This window comes from Phasianus colchicus, chromosome 8 (genome assembly GCF_987193195.1).
Source record: "Phasianus colchicus chromosome 8, bPhaCol1.hap1.1, whole genome shotgun sequence".
NCBI classification, from domain to species: domain Eukaryota; kingdom Metazoa; phylum Chordata; class Aves; order Galliformes; family Phasianidae; genus Phasianus; species Phasianus colchicus.
Window position 1 is genome coordinate 10,567,447 of NC_143443.1, and position 23,270 is coordinate 10,590,716.

A 23,270-nucleotide genomic window follows, 5' to 3' on the forward strand; every position below is an offset into this window, starting at 1 on the left:
ATTGGAGCGTGACACCATCTAATTAAATAAGGAACATTCACAGTTATCAATACTGATGCTACAATTGGCAAGAAGAAATTAGGAAAGGAAGCTCTGTACAAAAAAAAAAAAAAAAAAAGAGGAACAACGAAAATGATTACTTGTAATATGTACTGACTGTTATGTGCATACAGTCACAGTGAAATCGCAAAGGACTGCTGACAGATAAGGAAGCAAATGTCAGATTTCCTGCTACTTTCAGTTCTACCTACAAAGTAAAGGAAGGATGAGAAACTTTCAAAAAGTTTTTTTTATCCTTTACTTGTGGTTTAGAGCTTATGTACGCTGACTACAAGAATACTTCTTCCTAACATACAATGCAGGTAGAACAACTTTTACTCCAAGATTCAGGAGAACATACTTTAAGATTCAGCTGTGTCAGTTATCACACCCATTCATGAACAGTGGCTAGAAATATACCACATTGAGTACAACACTGCACCTGACTCTGTCAGGATATAAATTCTCAAAGTGTTCTTACTGTACAACTACATACTTAACCTTATTTGTCTCATGAAATAATGCATAAACAGGTAAAAAAAATGAGTAAATCTTGATGATTATATGCTATTCAGAAGAAATACGGTACACTGCTGAAAATCTTATGACCAGCTCTCAAAAAATAAAAATAAAAAACCATTAACAGTTTTCAAGCACTGGAGAGCAAATACTCTACAACAGAGTACCAATAGGCTTTAAAGGTTTATCTGTGTATCCATAAATGAATCCAATTAAATCATACAAATTGTCTGCATCCATTTACAATGTTTCCATGTTTCAGCTCCCTTCTGCTACAGGGTACTTCATGTATGATACCCACATTAGTATTTTGGAGACTTGCAGAATGAAAATGAAGTATTTGCATGTAACCCTTCTAACTTACAAACAAAAAACAAACAAACAAAAAAACCACAACAACCTCATTTCCCCCCCCCCAAAAAAAAAAAAAAGAAAAAAGAACTATCTTCTAAAATAAGGACACTGCAGATTTTTAACAGTAAGCATTTTCTGGGAATCTGAGATTGCTACCACACAGTGTATAAATCCACCCTTTAAAAACATTTCATTACCCAGAAAAGGAGACCCTTAAAACAACTGTGCTTAAGTATCTCCCTAAAATAAATAAATAAGTACATAAATAAGAACACATTCTTTGTATCAACATTTAGAAGAAGGAAAGTCTCCTCTGCTATAAAGCTGGTTCTGGGCCACACAATATTGAAGGCAGGTTGGCTCTTACCCACACAGCATCAGGTTGGAGATTCATGATCCTTGAGGTCCCTTCCAACCCTGGCAATTCTGTGATTCTGTGATTCCCAGACTCATCCAGTTATCATCCCTCTCACTGCATTTAACAACTGAGTGGTCATGAAAAGCAACCGACAGACACCTGTTATCCGAGTGGCAGAGGCTAAATGAGAATAGGGCTTCCAGTGGCCCACTCAGCACACTCAGTAGTTAACTTTCACGGCTAATTTAAGCTAACAGGGCTCTGCTTGGCAAACTGATATAGAAAGGAGCATGCAACCAGCCAGCTGCTCTGACAGCATCTGATTTCTCAGTTGCCTTCTTCCATATTGCAAAGTCCTTTCCCACAATATGTGGAAGTAACACAGAAAAGATAAAAGCTAATGCAGATTTGTCACTTGTTTCAGATACCACATTCACACCATGTAAGAATAAAGTACTTAGAAAAACACCAACAGTTTGATACAAGAAACACTAATTTGCAAATTAAGCTCAGAAAAAAAAGCTATGAATTTGCTTCAGACAAAAAGAACAAGCTCTTGAAAGACTGATGGCTTCTTCTAAGCATTTTTGTTGCTTAGGAGGGGAGCCAAACTGCTCACCACCTAACCTAGCTGTTAAGCTCTGACTATTCCTTACGAGAAGCATGACTGCTGCTTCATATTGCTTTGGAATAGTACCAGAAGGTTTTGATCATGAATACTTTGCAACAATGCTCAAGGTACACTCCTCCTAATCTTCAACTAAAGCTGTCCACCTTTTAAATTTTAGTTCTTAAAAGCAACCTTAACAGAGTATGAGTTACAGATAGTGGTGTATTTCTGTATAAATACATGCAAAAATGATGGATATATTATTTGACTATCTGTTATATAAAGTTTCATGTTAGGAATATTTCTGAAACAATTCACTAGACCATCTATCTGCAGTTGTTCAACAGTGCTGGGTAAAACTGAGGAGAACCACTCTTACCAATTGCAAGCCAAAACAAAGCTCATGGTATATCAGACTTTGTATAGTATAGGCAGTGGTGGAATTTGGATAGAGTAAATAATCTGTTCCCTACAAAGAAACCCTGTTTATCAAGATAACAGAAAGGCTTGGGTTGGAAGGGACCTTAAAGAAAATCCATTTCCAGTCCCTTTTTGATGAGCAGGGTTGCCAGCCACTAGATCAGACTTGCCCAGGGCTCTATACAATCTGGTCTTCAATGTCTCCAGGGATGGGGCATCCATAACTTCTCTGGGCAGCCTGCGCCAGTGCCTCACCAGAATTCCTCATCAAAATTCTTCTTAATATCTAATCCACATCTCCCCTCTTTTAGTTTAAAACCATTCCCTATTATCCTACCTCTATCTGCTCATGTAAAAAGTTTGTCTGACTCCTGTTTAAAAGCTCCCATTAAGCTACGGGGTGCCCCAACGAGCCTTCTCTTTTCCAGGCTAAGCATGCCTAGCAGCCTTAGCCTGTCTTCATAGGAGAGGTGTTCTGATCATCTTTGTGGCCTCCTCTGGACCTTCTCCAACTGCTCAACATCTTTAAAGATCTTTTCTTTAGACATGTTTATAGACATTTTATGACTATAAACAAGATAAACAGAATTATATAATTTTTAATTTCAGCAAAAATAAATTCTCCTGTGTTAACAGGGTCATAATCCATACAGAATGATTTAAACATATATAAATTGCTGTGAATTATGCATATGCTTACCCCAACAAGTTCTGCTACATCATTCCCAAATCAAACACTCTATAGTCACTACAGAAAAAAAACAGTAAGAGCTGAAAGTATGTTTGACTCAAAGGAATCTGGGTGGGACACTGAATATCTTATTTAGATTAGGTTTCTGAATGGCTAATGATGGCAAAATGCTAAATAAGCATATTTTTAAATCACTCAAGAACATGCAATATCTATCATGGTTTGTACATGTAAGACTATGATGAAAAGCACTATGAGTACAGCAAAGGGAAAACATTGCCACAGAGACTCTGGAAAATATATTTACAGTAACGACGCAAAAGGCTACAGAGATGCCTTACATACACAAGAGAAAGGCAGACTACACAAGTGCAAATGAAAGGTCCTCAGCACTAAAAAACAAAAGAATGTAACATTCTCTGTATTAAAGTTGTGGTTGAAGTGACAGAATTACCTCTGATACGGACAGATAAACATTGTCCAAGTCAAAGCTCAGTAGACACTCTAAGTTAAAAATACCTAGTAGAAAATTCAGCAGCAGTTCCTCGATCTTGTTATCAGCTTAAGCCCATTACAAATGGACTGTACGAAGAGCTATTACAACAGTGATTCTTAAGATCTAAAAGAGAAAATGCACCAAAAGGCACAGATTAAGTCTGTTTACACATTGGAAAATGATAACCCATTTCTTCAAGTAGCCTCAAGCAAAGAGAAGCAGTGACAAATTGCATGGACTGAACATATAAAGGCAATTCTATGGGGAGAGGTGGGGGAACCACGAAAATTGTACCCTGGAACACAGCTGGATGCAAATTCATTATACTAATTGTAAGAGGCAAAAGCACTTAATATACATTATTATATAAACAACTTCATTTCCTCTACAGGGGAAAACAGATTTTACTACGGACTAGTGGAATCTAAAGAAAAAAGCCAACAGTGGTGTTCACAGTCTAAGGAAGGGTTATGCAAGTGTTCTCTGCTTCAGAATCAGATTGACAATGCATGACATACTCATTTCTTCTCAGTAAACTGCATGAGACACTAAGCACAAGAGCATTTTGAAGCCATCAAACGAGTAGTTACGGGCATCTTAACTTCTGTGTACTGTTTATAATCAATATATATGTATACATTGTTATTGAAATGAAGAAAATATACTTTTAAGCTACTGGAAATGAAGGTAAGACTAGCAATAAAATGTGGTGCTATGTTCAGAGTCATATTTTGATTAACTGTAACACATACACAAAATAACTGTGATGGCATTTCTTTCTTTTTTTTTCAGAATATTCTTAACTAATCTCGCAAAGAAATGACAATTCCTACAGCCAATATTTTAACAGATTTAAAAGGATTAGAATAAAGTTTTCTTTAAAAAAAGCTTGCTGCAGATTTAAATGAATGAAAGTTGTTGACTACAACAGAGCAATGGAAACAAACTGAAGGATTATTGCCTAAGTTCGTCTTAGAATCATCTTACAGTTAATATATATATATATATATATGTATATGAAATATTTTAGGCTGTCATTCAAAAATCTACAGAACTAAAACACAGATGGGGGGAATGTTTCCCTACCACACTTTTCATAATTCGTATAACTATTCTGTTATAAGAATTTTATAATAATTCTCTGTTGAATACAGTTTCTTGTATTTTGTTTCTTGTCAGAGTTCTCCACCAACTCCAGTTCACAAATTCCATAAGCTTGCATGCTGAAGCCTCACTACAGGTTTTGGGGGTTTTTGTTCTTTTTGTTTTTAAATCAATTTTCTTTCTCTCAATCACTTCCAAAGACTTAGCAGCCTGAGCTTCACAAGCCAGGGTAAAAACCTCTGAATGCTAAACAGAGATGAATAACAAAGCACAGTATTATCTTCAAATCTCATTCTGAGTGAATAAGCAGTGAAAAAAAATGTGTTTGTTTTTTTTTTTTAATACTTTATCTTTTTAAATTACAGCTCAAATGCAATTTAAGTTAAACAAAATGCGAGAGGTTCATCCAACTTATTGTAGCCACCTCAAAGTAAGTCATCCAGAATAAGATCAGTCATATTGCTACCTTTTACGCTACAAGAGATACGGACCTTCAGAAGAGCAGACTCATCACATGTAATCTGCTGACGTGTTTTTAAGCAACTCAGTGAAGTCTCTGGAGATACTTCTCTCCCCATTTTGGCTTAGGTTGCATGTCAAAAAGAATAAAATAATGTACGGGCAAGATAAAACCCATCACAAAGCCTCCATACTTCCTCTTTGGCTGGTGCCTTTCAGTTAAGGAAGGGTAAAATTCTGTAACTGGATAAAATACAGAATCCCTACTGCAAACGATTCTGACAGCGGACAAAGGAAACTGCCAATTACATAGGATAAGCTGTTGCTCCAAGCCCAGAAACCATATTTGAAAAAAAATGAAGTGAAGCACCTACAAAAACACAACATTATTAGGTGGCACACATAAGCATGCAAGACATGGACACAGATGCAAGGAAGATCTAGTCAAATAACAATGATAACTTTTCTTTCTAAGATAAATGATCTTTTCCTGGAGAAAAGCAATGCAGTAGATTAAATCCACCAAGCAGAACCATTTAATATAGTGCCACACAAGAAAGTCCTGTTTCGGGTGAAGTACATTAGTTTAAGTACAGAGGTTGTACAACTGGTCACTTGCAAAGTGAGAGGAGACACTGCAAAGTAGCCAAAATATCTACGTTGGGGTCAAGATGTGAAATATAAATACATTCTTTATTGACATTGGCAAACCATGTGATGTGAAAACACTACCAATAGAGCAGAGAAACTGGGTCAGGAAGAACTGAATGAATTTCAGTACAAAACTATAGAAAAATGTTTCAAAGAAGGTAACATGACTTGTAAATGATTTTAAACGCAAATTAAGTGTCCAAAAGAAGGACTCAAAAGTAAACATTTTTGGCACTCTGTGGCCAAGTATTTTCTAATCCAGGTTCACACCAACAAAAGAAAAAAAAACATACAAACTGGCCACGTACAAATGCTAGGAATTTGAGATGGTCTTTCAATAGAAGTAACAGTCCTACATAGAAGACAATGGGGCCAAAAATTTCCTTAGTACCAAAGTGTTATCTCAAATAATTGTGAATACGTAATACTCTACTGAAAGCTCCTCAAGCCTCACAAAGTATGTCACGGAACTGTAAGATACAAGACCTTCCCTGGTTATGAAATATCTAAAAACCTGTACTTAACCGGATGATGAACCACATAAAAAACACCCGCGGTGAAAACAGCTACTTGTGGTATTTATGTTAAAAAACAGTATTTTATAGCTGAGAATGTTCTCTATCAAACTGTTACTTTGCTCTTTGTACCTGTTGTAGTTTCACTGGAAGTAAAGAGGAGGCCTTGCTTTTGGAGTGACATACATATTTCCGGAGGCAGGAAGAAATCTTCAAATCCATGTATAGCTTTACATTTGGCATCTATTACTGTTCTGTCTTACATATTAAATTGTCTTGATTCATGTTCAGTCACACTTCAGATAGAGCAGGTCAGTATTTTGTGTTTCATCACACAAAACGGTGTTTCTGAATGATGGATGTTTCAGAGCAATGCCTACAGCTGACCTACTGTCTGAGAATGGTTACATTTGTTTTTTATTTCAAAAGTAGTTTAATAAGTATTCCTAAACTTAAAGCTAAGCTGTATACATAAGTGAATTACACAGGGTATTTTATAGTTCTGTCTGTAGTAAGCTGTGGAAAATGGGCAGCCCTCAGCACTGCTGGCATAAAAACAAATGGACTCAAAGCTCTAGTGATTCAGAGTATAATACTTCCACTAGTTCCTTAAGATTGTTAAAGTATTTCTCTTTACTCTTTTCCCTTTTTTTTACATGAATCTTAGATCTAAATAACTAGAATACTTTATAAATGTATGAATACAGACATATGTATGTAAAAAGAATATGCACGTACATCATTATACTTTGCAATGAAAGAAAGCTGTAGGCAATATTTAAAAAAAAAAAAAGGGCCTTTTTACCATAGAATCAGAAAGATGTCATAATATAAATTGTTTATTATTAATTACTATCTGGAAGGTAGTAAAAGAAATACACTAAGTATTTTAAACAGTTATATTATTCTTGCACTGAAATGGAAATAACCTATGTTTTTATAGTCACTCTTTCTTAAAAGTTTCATCTTGCTTTCAAGCAACAGTACACAAATCCTATGAAAATGCAAGGATCTGCATATTTCAATCTAATCCGCTGCCAGCAATTAGGGATGATGGAGAGGTACCAATATTAACACTTCCAGCATTAAACATGTCAGAATCCAGCTTGCATCTCTACCACCTCTGCATTTGCAAAATTAAGACACACAGCACTTGTTTAAACTACTGCCTGCATCAAGTATGTATACAAACGGCTGAACACTCTTTTCTCCAGTAGTCAGTGAAAGTTTATATTAAACTCTGGAGCATGCATTTCCAGGACATGATACTCAATGCTGATTTCCAATCTCTGGAGTGAGGGCTGATGAAATGTTCTGTACTTTCTTTCCAACCCACACTCTCATGTCCTTCCCATTGAAACCTGAGAACAAAAGGGGAGACTCTGTCTCATCTCAATGTAGAACTAGGGTGTAGTCAGAATGCTTGCTCAAACTACTCAATACTGCACCCTAAATTCATCTGTAGCCATGTGAACTTACAGCATCACATAAGGACTCTGTACAGACAGGGACAGTATAAATTAAGCTACTGAATTGTCTTCCTGCATTCTTCTGCCCCATTACTTTTTAAGTAGATACAACGGTCAATGGTTCCCTTTAAAATGTGACACTGATAAATATCTGAAAAAGTCCATCCAGTGAATTGAGTTAAGCAGTCTAAACCAACTGCTTATGACCATGTAAATATAACGTCATAATGCGTGTAAAGCATGCAAAGATAACTTTTATTTTGGTATTAACCAAACTTAGAGTACTGGACTCTACAACTTAACTGGTGTTCTGCAGAGCTTTGTTGTGTGATTGATTGGCTTTTCTTCCTGTTGTGTGAGAAGGCACAGAACAGATGAGAGGCATACACTGAACTTAAAAAAGCAGACACTCCATTATACACGGCCTTAAGATCTATCTGGCTGTTAAAAACAACTGGTATCTGAACAGGATTATACAGCTTGAGCTGGGAACCTAGACATCAACTTTTAACACTCATTGTACAGCTATTACAATATAATTTGGGGAACAGATAACTTTGCCATCTCAAATATATGCAAAGCGTTCCAAAAGATGAGATAGATTCAGACAGATTCTTGTACTTTCACATGCATTTTTGTTCCTTTCCAATTTCTAAGTAGTACACTAATATTCCATAATTTTATTTTCAATAATTGTATACTCCCATAATTTCTCTTCAGTAGCATATTACGTTTTCATTATCCATAAAGGATGCTCTTCACTGCAATGGGTTACTCATGTAAGCTAACTAAAGAGACAATGGCAGAAAAAGTACAAAGTTCTCTCCTAGTGAAATCTCACCTTGCTACTAGTAAGCTCCTGAAAGAGCTGTTAATGACATAGTTAAACTTGAGGGCTGCAATTCAGTTGCATTTTGCATATATTTTAAAAAAGTACAAAAATAAAACCAAATCAAAATTCTCACGTTAATTGATGTTTATCATGGCAGATTATATAAGTAAAAGAATGAAAAATACATATTCCTTTTTACAACTGAATAATCTAATATTAGATTTTTTAGCCTCAAAGACATTTCTTAAAATGACACCATGCTTGACATCCCTTGACACAGCCAGACATTCCAACCCAAACCAGTTCTCTTGTCTCTTCTAGACACATGGGTTTAGGCATATTACATAGTACTGTCACAGCAATGTAACAGAATAGAAACCAGTATCAATTGCTAATGCATTTAAACATTAACAGTTCCAAAAGAAGTGTTTTCGTGTAATTGCAGCTTCCCCTATTATGTGTTACAGTACTTTCAAGAGTTATGAAAACTGTTGAAGAGTTATGAAAACACACCCAGTTCCAGATTCTCTTTTGAAATGGTCAAAAAAGGAGATGAAACCAGACAACTCTATTCCAAAATATTTTCACTATTCTGTTGCTTTTGTATCTTATTCAGTACACCAGTTCACTTGCTTCACAAAAAGGTGCTTCTGTCCCAGAGCTATTTGAACTCATGATGAAAGATGTTGAGGTAAAATAATTATCAATCAAACATAACACACTAGAAACCCGTTTAGATTGACAGAAGATTTAAATGTCTGAGTTCATGAAGCTGGATCCCACATTCTAGAGATGCACACAATTGCGAGAAAACTTCTTAATGGAATTTTAATGGCAGTAACTGCTCCACTGTTAAGACTTCCAAATAAAGAAAACTGGAACTTGAAAAGATAGATTTTTTTTGATTGAGTATATACACTACAGAAGGCAAAAAATTTAGTGTTCAAATACACAAATAGTATTAATACCACTCCCATTCACACGGACACAGCCTCATGGCTTTGAAATGCCCTTTGAAGGCCAAGTAGAAAAACCATTAATTAGAAATGGCTGACAGTTCCTCTTATTTTCTCCTTGAGAGAAATTACATTTCAGACTGGCTAGACAGTCTTTCACAAAAAGCAGCACATATACAGACACAATTGATATATATTCCATCTCTCCTGATCTCCATCTCTCCAGCTTCTGTATCATATTCAGATTTACAGTGTTTACATGAACACCAGAAATCATTTACAGACTGAGTCGTTCACAATCCTGCCCCCAATATGAAGATATTCCAATGTAGAATGCTCTCTTTTAAATATAATAGAAAAGGAAATGGATGCTGCTAAACATTTCCTAAAGTTCCACATTTGCATGGCAAATGGTGAAAATATCTGATGATGTTTAATTCAATAATCCTTAAAGCGGTAGGTTTACACAAACACAAAAATTCTCCTTCCCTGTAAGCTTGCCTTTCATCTGTCTAAAACAGAAGCAGTGAGGCCAATAAAACACAGCAGAAAGCTGCTGCCTGATCAGTTAAAAGTTTCCAGACATTGCTAATAGTGTTTATGTGAAATCTCTAGTGAAGATCTTCCAAATGTTGAAATCCTTATACAAAAAAAGTAATTTAATTTTTAAAAAATATTTTCAAACTGTATGGTACCATCATAACTGGACAGCATTCCGAAAGGAGATAACATACCACACAATGAAACGTAAGTGCATGATTAATGCTTAGATTAGAAAATCACAGTTTCTTTTAAATGTAGCATATAAAAGAATGTTTATACTATTTAAGAAATGGGAAACATAGTTTAGAAATGAGACTTACCACTCTTGGTTAAATACTGAACATTCTTCATCACTCTTTCAGTATAAGCCCCTGGCTCATAATTGTCCATCTCACCCGAAACAATATGAGCTACTCTTGAAGCACGCCCTCGGATTGCACCTGCTGCACGATCTAAATCGTCAGCATTTTGCTCTCTCAATGCAATGATACACTTGTTTACGTCCTCAAGAATATGGCTTTCTGCAAATGAAACAACATTCATTTTTAGATTGCTTGTCTTTCACATCATCATACACATTCTAGACATTGAACTGTGTTTTATTTTTCTTCCAGTTGAAATACATTGTCGAACACAGGCTTGGATAACAAACTTAGAACATGACATCTAAACTCAACTCTCTGTGAAATCCTTGAACGTACTGATTGATGGAAATTGAAGGTATTCTCATACTATCCTATGGACAACAATAAAATACTCAGTTATGAAATGTTAGAATACATCAAACCCATAAAGTCTTACATAAATTATGAATATTTGTAGTAAATTGAATTAAAATTTGAAGGGATTATCGCTATTACTTATTACTGACCCTCTCAAAACTGTGGTGACAAAAGGTTCTAGAAAAAGATTAATCACTGACAAAAAATAATAACCCCAGCAACTCAGTTCTTTAAACCTGCATGTTAGGATCTTTATGATAAATCTTATGTTAATAGAGAAATATATTTGGATAGTATTAAAATTGTATGTTGGATTAGTGCAATACACTACATTATTATAAAATGCACACTGGTTATTTGCTGTAATAGGTAGTAGTACATTTTTATACCAATACTTCTTGTGATATTACTGTGTTATTATGAATATTTTATATCATATTAGTGTACAAATATGCTTCTTAATTAATCAGTTATCAACAGATAGCATCATCAGCCTGCCTTTACAACAACATTATTTCATTAAGTCCTCTCGCCTCACAATATCCTCTCTTCAGCCAACTCTGTCATTCCCCTGATGACACAATTTCTCTTTTCTATTAAGCTTTCATTCCTACAAAATTCTCTTATTAGAATTTCCCTCATTAGAATTCATTATCACTTCACAAACATGAACTACATTTAAAAAATGAGGAAATGTCTTTTTCTTCATCTTCTGTACACTGTGGCAACTGGTTTATTGCCAACTCAGTCTAAATGATTTGACACAGCAGAGCTACAAGCTATTAATTTTAACCTTTATAATCAAAATATATACACATTACAGTGCCTTTCCTCCTGTGCAAATACCTATACATTCTAAATACTACACTCCTAGTATAAAGCTAAACATGATTTTTAAGAAGACAGGGAGATGTTAACCTATGTGAAATACCTGCATGACACAGAACTTAAGAAAGTCACGAAATCCCTTAGATGCCAGTTCCTGTATGAGACACTAGAGGATTTAAAGATGATGTTCCTAGTCAAAAGCTTACACAAAAAATAACTATTCCCAAAATAACCCTATAAAAGGAATTAAAGATGCAATAAAGCATCACAATTTTTCCATAAGAATGTAAGAAAACAATATATATCACAGCAATTACTATCTTCTGAGTATAATGAATATTTAATGCTTACAGAGCTTCATCAACATTTGATTATGCAATACAAACTTGTAAATGGGAGCTGAAGAAGTATTAGTTATATAGTTAACCAAAGAGGTATCCAGCAGTGTCTTTGCTATGGATAGGGGTTGAAGCAAGCTGATTCCATCTTCCTTAGAGATCAAACACTTCCATCTGGCAATCACCTCCTACAGAGACATTTTGGAACTGCAAAGCTGTTTTCACTGTGTTCTTTTTGACTTCTTTTTTTTTAATGGATTTAGTTGCCATACGCTGAGACAAAATCAAATCAAGCTTTTTGACACAGCTTAAGAACTGTAAAATGCTCAAAAGGGACACTTATCTTGAACTTGTCTTTGCTATTTTACTCAGGTCTATGTGACATTATGACCTGACAGAAGGGAGTTTGATGTCAATATACATCAGCCAGAAAAATTGTTAGAATGCATATAAATACAACAGGAGCATGACATACTAGCATTTTCAAGTTACCCATGCATAATGTGAGCACTTTAAAATGAATAAAAACTTGACCAGGGGGGATCAGAACTAGGAAATAGCTGCTTTAAAACTGATAGAAGCAGGTAGTGGGTTCACACAGCTGGAAACAAAAATGCAGATTAATTCAGAAGGGTGCCAAGCAAACAATGTTGTTTATATTTGAAAAGTTATACAACTTCTCTAGAAGAGATTACAATGCTTCTGTCTTTCCGAACATCAGCTTTTCCAGTAGCAACAGTAAAGTTGTATTTCTGATCAACAAATATATAGCAATGGGGGGAAAAAAAAGAACATCAGCAGGAAGGACAACAGATGAAGGAAAAAAAAAAGAAAAAAAAAAAACAGGCATTAAAATAAGAAAAACAGGTCATAAAAACAAAGGGTAGCAGACCTGAGGAGGAATGCTGATCAAGCTAGAGAACATTATCAGGAGCATCAAGAGTTACCGAAAGAATGGGTATGTAGTATGCTACAATTCCAGTTTGTATCAGCAAAGGGCATATTCTATTTTTAGGGGAAGGACAAAGTAATATAAATGTAAAATAAAACTTACAGTATAAAGGGTAAAATATAAATAAAATCTGAATGTGTTTGCAGATTTAAATCTTAAACACTTGAAAGCTTCTGTATTGGTTTTGCTATTGAATTTCCTTTTCTACATAAACCTAAGGTCTGTTGTCTCTCAGAGACTTTTGTACATTAGAAAGACCGTATCTTCAGAATTAGTCATACCATATCTTCAGAAGCACCACTATGAAACTTCTCTTACATTAAACCATAAAACATAATTCAGAATATTTATGCTTATTGTAAACTCAGATTATTACTATTTTGTATTATTAGCACTGAATTACATTTTACTTCACAAAATAAATCGCTAAACTATGATAGCATTCAGAAACATCTCCCCATTCTTTAAGATCAGTAGAAAAAGGAAAGTTTAATTGTAGTAACTTTGTCAGCCCTGCTTGTTCTGTCTGTACATATTCTTAACAACTCTGGTCTCTTGAAGAAAGATGGGAAAAAATGCATACTGGCTGCAAGGCCTAAACCATAAAATTGGATGTACAAACTAATAAGTGATAGTTAAACCCAACCAAAAAGATCCCTATCTTTTACCAACTGCTGCCATGAGAAAATAGCAAGCAAAGAAACTTCAAACAAAAAGTATAATTCAGTTCAGGGCATTCCTATTCTTCCTGTATTTGCATAAAAACAAAGCTGTTTCTTCTAATTCCCACCACTTTCCTACACACAGACATCCAGAGAAAACACTACAACCTCATCAGCAATCTTATTTAACAAATTTTCTTGGCACTTGGACTTCTTTTAGAAGTTTTAACACAGTATCTATATTCTACAAGAAGGACAAGTGTCTTAGTCATTGTTCAAATGAGATCACCAGTAACTACCTAGTGCAAGAAGGAATTTAAAATAAATAAAAATGTGTAGAAAAATTACTCAGAAAAAGGAAAATAAATGTACTCTCTTCCCTGACTGTATTAACTAAATATATTCTACCTGCTAAAATTAAGTAACTACATGATATTTTTTTAAAATTATTTGTTGCTAACCTAGCAGTCAACATTCATTCTGCCTCAGACCAAGAATCGTACTGAGAAACATGCTGCGCAAGTCTGATTTACTTGTGCATTAAAAAAATGCACAGCACATCCAAAACCCTCACTTTAGACACATACAACTAAAGTACCAAATGTATATAAATGTAAATTGTTACATATAACTTAAAAAAAAAAAAAAAAGTGAGAAAGGAGATCTAGGTAGTTTCCTGAAGCATCCACCTCAGTTCCTGGGAAAACGAAGTAAAAAAACCTCACAGAAGGCATTTCCAGGCCAGAGAAGGACAGAAGATGATTAGGAACAAACAGTATTGACTTATGAAGGGCAATCTAAAAGCATGACTAGACTGACTAAACTCAGTGATGGAACATGAAGATGAATGTGGGCAGACAAAAGAGTAGATGGCTCCCCCTAAGAAAGTTACTGAAAGTTCTTCAGGATCTATCATTATCTGCATGAGTCACTGCAGATGACCTTTAAAGGGAGAGAGTAATAATTTTACACTGAGTCCTTTTACTTCGTACATTTTCAGATACTTCATCAGGCAGTATGACACATTATCTTCATTTCTGTTCAGAGGAAATACTAATTTAAGTTTGCTTTTTTTTTTTTTTTTTTCCAGATTTTACCTTAGGGTGAACAAAGTATTGATTGAGTTGGCAGCCTCTCATTGAAGTTTGCTTTCATTTACATATGCATAAATGATTCCAAATCACTAGCTTATAAACTCTGGAAAACTAAAAACAAAACAAATTAACAAAATCAAACAAACAAACTAAATAGCAAAAAACCCAGAGTACTATCAGAAGAAAATCCTTAAAAATGAAAATATTTCTTAAAGACTGTGTCTATTAATTAAAGAGCTGGCATCCCAAAATGATCAGCCTGATTGACTAAAGAAGGTTTCATATTACTAAAAATTTCTCACTCTGTATGAGTAAGAATCTTACAACAACATTAATGCTTTCCAGAGTTTTCTTTGTTTACATCTTTCATTTTAACATCATCTCAGTAAGACGTGGATGGTTTAAAATCTAACAGCTTATATTTCAGTCTTTATTCTCACTTTCTGGGGCACAAAATCCAGATAAATTCCTGGATTGTTAATTTCCCACTCAGCATCCTGATTTATTCCAAAATATCCTGGAAATAAAGGAAAAACTGTCAAAATCTCAGCACGTTAGCTACTTCTGCCTTCCTACAGCCTTCCATGAGTCAGGCTCCAGGGTCTCTGAAGCCAAGAAGCACATTGCAAAAGCATACAGCCATCTATATGCATAGACAAAAACAAAAATCAATGAAGAAAAAAAGAGATAAAAAGACGGTAGACAAAAAGCATGGACATCTGGATAGGCAAGAAATAAGGAGAGCTAAAAAAAAATGAAAATGTAAGCATTCACAGCTGGGTAGAGGTCATTTCTCTAACCACACAGTCCTTTTTTCCCTAGGTCTACAAGATCAAGGAAACTTCCCTGAAGAAACATGCAGTGGTGAAATGAACTCAATATAACTCTTCCCCCACCTCATCATTTGGCCTTCTCATCTTAAATACACCTTTCATAGGTCATCTGAGAGAAAGGATATATTCAAGGGGCTATTCACCTCATCTTTTTTTATAAATTTGTTCAGTTGAAATAGGTCTCAGAAGTGCTCTTTTCCCTCCTTTAGCTATAAAAGTGGCTGAAAATACTTAGATAAATTTTGATTCTAAAACTTAAAGAAAATGTTTCATACTCCAATTATTCATGACAATACAGGGGGAAAGAGAACATTTTTCATGTGTTAGTACACTATAAGATAATGCTGATTTTCTAGGACAAGACAGAAAAATGAATTGAAAACTATAGCAGGACATGAAAGCAGAAGCAGTGAGGCAGTAAAAGAAATGTAGCACTCAAGGAAGTAAACAGCCTCTTTTATTCAGACTATGAACCTGGGTAACAGATTAACAATCTATCTTTCTTAAAATGATTTGTTTTCACCAAAATAACTATAATGAACATTCAATAAAAATTAACCAAAGCTGTAATTTTCCTTCCTAAGAAAACACCATCAAAAACTTCAGCTTCTCAAAGAGCAATAGAATAAACTCCTTCAATTTTTATTTGATTTCCAAATCGTAGCAAGTCCTGAAAACACTGCCTAACAGGCCATCTCAGCCATATTAGGTAGCACTGAACTGCAACACCTTTTCCTTTCTTTTTGTCTCAGTCACCGTAGAAGGACCTTTTTGCTAATGTTATGATACTCACAACACAATTCCTATGGTACATTTCTATTCCTTATATCTGATCACAAATATGACTGACAAATGTCCCCAACTTCCTCCTCTACAGCAAGTAGCACTTTAATTGACTTATACTGCAGAACTAACTACCCCAAATAGCACCAGCACCATTTAAATACATTTATACCTGATACAACATTCCCAGACAGATCCGAGAAAAGATTATTAAATAAGCATATATGCCTCATCTCCTATGCTAGTCAGGAAAGCACACTGGCATTAACAGATGAACTGACTGGTTTTTCCCTTCTTTACTGAGATGTAACGCTAATGAATGACATAATAGCTGATATGAAACGGGAGAAGATCAGAAAAAGAAAAAAAAACTACTAACAAAACTGTGAAGATAATGAGGTCCACAAGAATAATGAACAGATGCTCAGACAGGCTGTGAAATCTCTGCCCTTAAAGCCCTGCTATAAGCAGGAGGTTGAACCAGACCCTCATGTTCCATCCATCCTGAATCACTTTCTGATAACGCGATACAGAGAAAATACAGGAGGAACTTTCACCCAAAAAGGGCAAGGGCTAAACATGACATATCTGGGCTCTATAAATTTCTGAAACAGAACTGTCAGTATCATCAAGTCCTTTTTACAGATTTAGTCATAAAATTCATCAGAACATTTGCTACCACCTGTCAGCTTAATTATTTTTTTTCTTCTCATTTATCTTAAACATAATAACTACTTTTCACACATTTCTTTAAATATTGAGTAATGAGAAATATCTTGCCTTTAAAACTCAGCTTTTATTTTACTTAGTATGTATCATCCCTTGGACAAAATACACACAACAATCATTTTCTTTATCTTCATTCTGGTCTCTTAAGTGGCAGTGAATATCCAAAGCATTTTTTACTTTCCTCATAACATTCCCTTCTCAAATCATGTACAACAGCTTCCCTATTTGCTATCTTTACATTCCTCAGGCTAAAATTCAAGGAGGCTTCTTTTTCCAACAAATGAGCTACAAAAGGGGAGGGGAAAATTGAGACTTCTCCACATCTGCTTTTTCTTTGGTGGGGTGAGGGCGAGTACGTGGTTTGTTGTTTTCCTCACCACTCATTCTTACTAGTTTTTCAGCAGTCAGTAAGAACAGTCTGCGTAAGAGTTCTTACATACAAGAGAGGATTCTTCTTCAGTAAAAGAGAATGTCACGCAATACAATCCCCACAAGCCTTTGCTCAGTCTTTTGTAACCCATTCGCCCCTTCTGAAGACAGAGCTGCTTAAAAAGTTGATGAATTAAAGCAGGCAGAAAGTAGCAAGAAAAAAAAAAATTATTCTCAATGCTAGGAAAGTAGAGATTCAATTTTCCTTACCACTTGCTCTGCCAAAAGAGAAGAGCTGAAGTCTGCAGTTTTATTCCCTTAGCTGAAAAATGACTTGGCCCTAAACAGGGCATCAATAAACTTGTTTTCTGCCCTTCTATGGTTAGGAAATAGAACATTTATTGTTTTCTAAATTCTACATCCAAAATCCAAATATATCTAAAATATTATATAACTTCATGAAAAACTCTCTTAAAACAAGGAAGTTTTTAATATATCAAAGAATCCTTAAGTCTAAAAAATGCCAAAAGCAATGTTTTCTGAATATTGGCTTATGTGAAAGATTTAATTTGTGCCAAGAATTATACAGTTTTTCATTCAGCTCCATTCTTACAGATACTGTTTTTTGAACAGTCAACTAGCTAGATTACAGATAAACAGTTCAAAGCACAGATATTACAAATCAGTGCACAGCCAATACCCTAGTTAATAATTTCAGTGCAGATGCCACAGATAAATAATTGGTAATCTTTTTAGTTTGGACCAAGTAGCTTTAAAGGAAATCTGCATTTATTAAAGAATACTCGAAGTTAGTCTTTGAATCAACTGGAGGATTTGGTCAATTTATCACCACCAGAAAGAAGAAATTTCCCTTGTGGGGAAAAAAAAAAATCTATCTAATGTGAAAACGTAGCACTCATTTTGTTCTGCCAGGAGACTTTGGTACTGCCTGCTTTACAATGTGTGTAACATAGCAGACCGTGTTATGTTAAATGGCAACTATTTCAGTTATACCAATAAAATATTTTTAAATGACAATGGCAACCTCTCACTCTTTGATAATGATTCAGGTGAAAACACTGACTTTACAATAATAATCTCCTGTAACAGCTTTTTTTCTGCTGTACTGAACATCAGACAAGCAGGTATTAATTTGATTTACATAATAGCCAACACACTGAATACATTTTAACAGATGTGAAATAATTAATTGGCGAGGTATGAACTGGAGTACAAAAGTCCTAAATGTCCCTGCAGAAATGAGTAATTCTAAGCTTTCACAAATTTGTACTTTTTTCCTGATGACAGCATTAACGCACATTCATTTTCTGATTGTAGCCTTGTCCATTAGTTACTAACTTTCCAAGTACCAAAGCTGCAAAAAAGAAAAGCTAGCTCGTCACTAAAGCGCTAGTTTCCTGAAATGTAAGCTTAAGGACCATCTATCACACAGTACAATTACTGTAGCACACTTTTCCTTTCTCCAATGGCGTAAGCTACAGGAGTTCATACAGACTCTCTGCGTAAGGCTGTACAGCGCAATTAAAAAGTAAAAAAAAAAAAAAAAAAAAAAAAAAAAAAAAAAAAAGAGGATAACAAAGTGATACTGGCATATGGTTTCAAATTGCGAAGCAACAAAACTAACTGACAAAGAGAAATAACACATTTTAAAAGGCTAGTAATTCAGAATTTTAAAACTGGAGCAGGTTAATACTTTTTGTCTTTTACAGCGTCCAGTAACTGGGAGATCAAAAATACAAACAAGTACCCAAGGTGTGCTTAGCACCAGATTTGCCACTCCAAAGAAATTCATGAGAAATCTTAAAGGAGTAAGACAAGCCTTCCTAGCCCATCAACTTATTCTACTTATTCTACAAAACCTCCTCTGTCATACAACCTAAGCATATCATCAAAAACAAATTCAATTTGTTAGTAATCAACAATATGAAGAGGTTTTCTGATATTTCATGTGAATGTTCACATAAAACGAAAATCATTTCAACGGTAACGCCTTATGTATTTTATCAAATTCCCTACCACCACCATTTATTAACACACTAGTGAACATGGCTCAGAGAACTGGTTGATCAATATACAACAGAAAAATCTATCAGGTATCAGTTTACTAGTTAGTGGCCACACGAAATACAGTAACCAAAAGAAATCTGCAATAGAGATCTATTTTTGCCTCTTTGCTCTTCCTTCCTTCTTTTCCTTGAATCACATCCCTCTAGCTACGTTACTCTGAATAGCAAATCTGAGTTTAATATAGTACCTTCCATAAATGAAGTTTATATTGTATTGAGATATTTATACCGTGTAATACTGAGTGTTTATATTTTTCAGTGCAACTTATATGAATCCTGACCTGGTCGTTTCTTTTCCAATTACTAGCGTTTGTTAGGGACACTAACATCCCACCACGTTCAGTACATAACCATGATACCTCATGATTATATACATGGTCATCTCTATTCTCAGTGGTGCTGTTTTGGGTTTCTCATTTTGTTGTTTATTTTTCTTTTATTTTCTTTCCTTTTCAGGGTAGGGGAGCATGATGTACAATATATATATATATATATATATAAAAAAGAACTGAACGAAAAAAATATTTTACATCTGGAAAAGGCCATATTTTGGAAGCACATACACAAAAAGATCACGAAGGCTGTTGCTCAAAGATGTGTACACAGTGCCATCTGTGTAAAATGCACCCTCAAAAAGTGTTATTATGTGTATGCATGCACGCATTAAAAATTTATCCTGACATTCCAACTATTCGAGAGCACAATTTCTACACTTATAGCAAGACTGCAGTCAGAAATAAGGCCAAGAAAACTGTAAAACAAATTTATCTGTTACTATATTGTGATTCTAGAGAAAAATGCAGAAATGTCAGTGCACTGAGGAGGAACAATCTTTGTGTCTCACTATTGCAGTCTTGTTCCATAGTAATGTAATCACTAGTTCAATACATTACACACAAAAAAGGGCCAGGTTGTTTGTTGTTTCTCTCTAGTTTTTGTTTTGTGATTTCTGTTAAAAAAAAAAAAAAATTCTTTTCTTTTGTTGTTGGTTTTTTTTTTTTGTTTTTGTTTTTTGTTGGTTTTTTTGAAGAGAGAGGGATTGGTTTTTTTCTGTCTGCTTTTATGACATCACGTGTCACTGTCTAGGTCTAAATAAAAAAACACCATTTACATTCACTAACAACAAAAGCTTGGACACAAGTGAGACTTCATGCAATCTACAAATTCAGCTGGGGACTTCTGTCTGTTCTGCAGACAAAACAACTCAGGGTTGTTTTGTGTTTGGTTTTGTTGTTGGGTTTTGTTTTTTTTTTTTTCCATGACATGGCAAGGTTTCCCAGCTTTTAGGAAAATAAAAGCATGTCTTATCCAGTTGCTGGACATTCTAAAGAGCATGTTCCCCTCTAGTCAACAGACAAAAACTCATTAGTATCTTAGTGCTTGTTATTAAAGGGAGCCTTAGTGGAGTGTATCCTATTCAGCAATACATTTTTTCTTAGTTTGTGCGCTTCTGTATGTGTTTTGTAAAGTTTCTTTTTGAAAAACAACAAAAAAGAAATAGCCAGAGGTTTGATATGCTACACACTAGCCTAGCTAACTGTCTTTCAGTAGCAAAGGCGCAGAACATAAGTTTCAGAACTATAACATTACTATGACCTGAGATCTACTATCTCTTAGATAGAAGATTTTGTATTGTGTCCTGGAAACAAGAAAGTCTGGTATTGTGAATCACTGTAGCATCATCACTTTAAACTCTTAGTGTAAATGACTGAAAATCTTTATCATTCGGTTGTGCTTACTTGAATATCTTTTTTTTTAATACTCACGTATGTTTCCAGTGGATCTCATTAAAAAAAAAAAAAAACATCTTCCTTCAAAGCTGCATAGAAACATTAAAAGCTACTGTCACAGTTGCAGCTCAAAAGGAGTTAGTAACCAACTTGTTAGGAAATAAGCATACAAAAAAGTAATCTCAAATTGTATCCAATTCATCCCATCTTACACCGTGCTCCAAAGACTGCCTGAAAATCTGAATTTGGACAGATCGAGGTTGAATTTAATTCCAAATACATCATACCTCAAAATTCTGGCAGCTGGCAGAGGTTATGATAAGAAATGAACCTTGCAGATACCTATAGGTCTCAGCACAAACTCAGTGAAATTCAGTAAAATGTGAGCGGGAACTTAGTGTGGAATTTCAGTTTCTAAATTAAATAATTCCAACAACTGAGTCCAATGCAGAACTGCACTATCTTGCTACTTAGTCCTGCCTACTTCCTGGGTAATTTTGCATATCTTTTCATTTACTCCTCCACTCTGAAGAGCTACAAGAAGTTCATGACTCAGACATCCATATAACATTAGCAATAGGTACAGAAAATTTTGAATTAGAAAATGTACATTTCACATGGCAGGCTTCCATAGTGCAACAGTTGCCAAAACAGGTTCCTAAAATCGGGATGTGATTCTATGTGGTACCTAGCTTATGGAATACTTAAATACGCGATCCCTACTAATGCATCAATTATCAAAGATGTGCCACATCATTACACTGTTTGCCCTTGAATCTAAGCAATCAGTGTTACAAGAGTAATTTGCATTTATGCTGGTGTACTAGGAACTGTATTCTACTTATGGGGCAAGGAAATGCATGAGAGCTGCTCCAAAAGTAATGCCTCATATTTTATTTCATTGGTCAACGACATCAATGGTGGATGTTGGTGGTACAGCAGAAGAGGATGAACTTTCCCACCAATACTCTGTTACATTTTGTTGCTGTGTGACAGATGGCAGCAGAGGAGGAGTCTGACAAAATGGCATCTGACAACATGGAAGTGCATATGAAGCAAAGGTGTGGAACTGAATTCCTCCATGCAGAAAAAAATGGCACCCACTGCTTGATGAATATTTATAGAGATCAACCAGTGGATGGAACCACAGTGCACCACCAGTGGGTGGTATGTTTCAGCAGTGATGACACCAACATCAGCTCAACTGGATCAGCTCAACTGGCGCAGTTTTATGACTGTGGCATGCAGGCTCCTGTTCATCACTGGCAAAAATGCATAGCTAATGGTGGTGACTGTTGAAAACAGTTTTAAGACTGAAATTTTCTCTATCAGATAGTGTTACAGTACTCCTTGTATCTGTTGTAGTTTCTATGGAAATAAATAGAAACATGACTTTTAGAGTGAGCTTTTGTACACCAAAAGGAGGTAGAAAGCAACACTAAATTTTCAATTAAAACAAAATGGATACAGTGAATAGCAACAAGCTACTAGGAATAATATATTAATCCAAGATTTCTAAGGAAATTTAAATACAAATAGTTGAACTACAAGTTGTAGTATTAATTTCTATCAACGTTGATAACACCATCTTTTAAAGTGCTTGGTAGGGAGCATGGAAAGAGAAATCTTTGTATGTCTTGATTGGACAAACTGGTACAGTGAACAGGGAGCATATATGCTTTAGCATAGGTAATTCTTATCTGTCTTGAACTGCTAACAGTCAGGTCAAACAAACTTGAGATAAGCAGAATCAAAACAAATTGTAAGTGCATACATTTCCACATAGATTACTCACAGGCTTACTGTTTCATGGCACAGCATGGTATTTTGCTAGGGCAGATGCCAAGACAATAGCATGAAAATGCCAAGAAGTCACCATGAAAACGTATTTAGGCTTAAGTGTCTGAACAGCATTTTAATTTTTTATTTTTATCTCCATTGCCATGCTGTCAGTAAATCTATAATTAGTAATTTTTGCAATGCACTGATCTATAAACTTGCAACATAGTAATACAGTGAACCAGAACTTTGAACTGTTGATGGAAAACTAATTATATCAAGAGAGATAAGCAAGCCAGAAATCTGATTCATTATTCCATTACTCCTGGTCCAAGCATATGCTGTATG

At 35.0% G+C, this 23,270-nt stretch overlaps 1 protein-coding gene across 12 annotated transcripts in view; it reads right to left on the minus strand.

The window, feature by feature from the left end:
* CTNNA3 (catenin alpha 3) overlaps window positions 1–23,270 on the minus strand; it is a 447,191-nt gene that overhangs the window by 95,666 nt on the left and 328,255 nt on the right. For 11 of the 12 annotated variants that reach the window (XM_090144866.1, XM_090144867.1, XM_090144865.1 and 8 more), the window contains one exon: window positions 10,337–10,537. The exons of the other annotated variant lie outside the window; for it this stretch is intronic. In XM_090144866.1, the coding sequence (XP_090000992.1) occupies window positions 10,337–10,537 (201 nt within the window). The remainder of the gene's footprint in view (window positions 1–10,336; window positions 10,538–23,270) is intronic. 12 annotated transcript variants of the gene reach the window in all.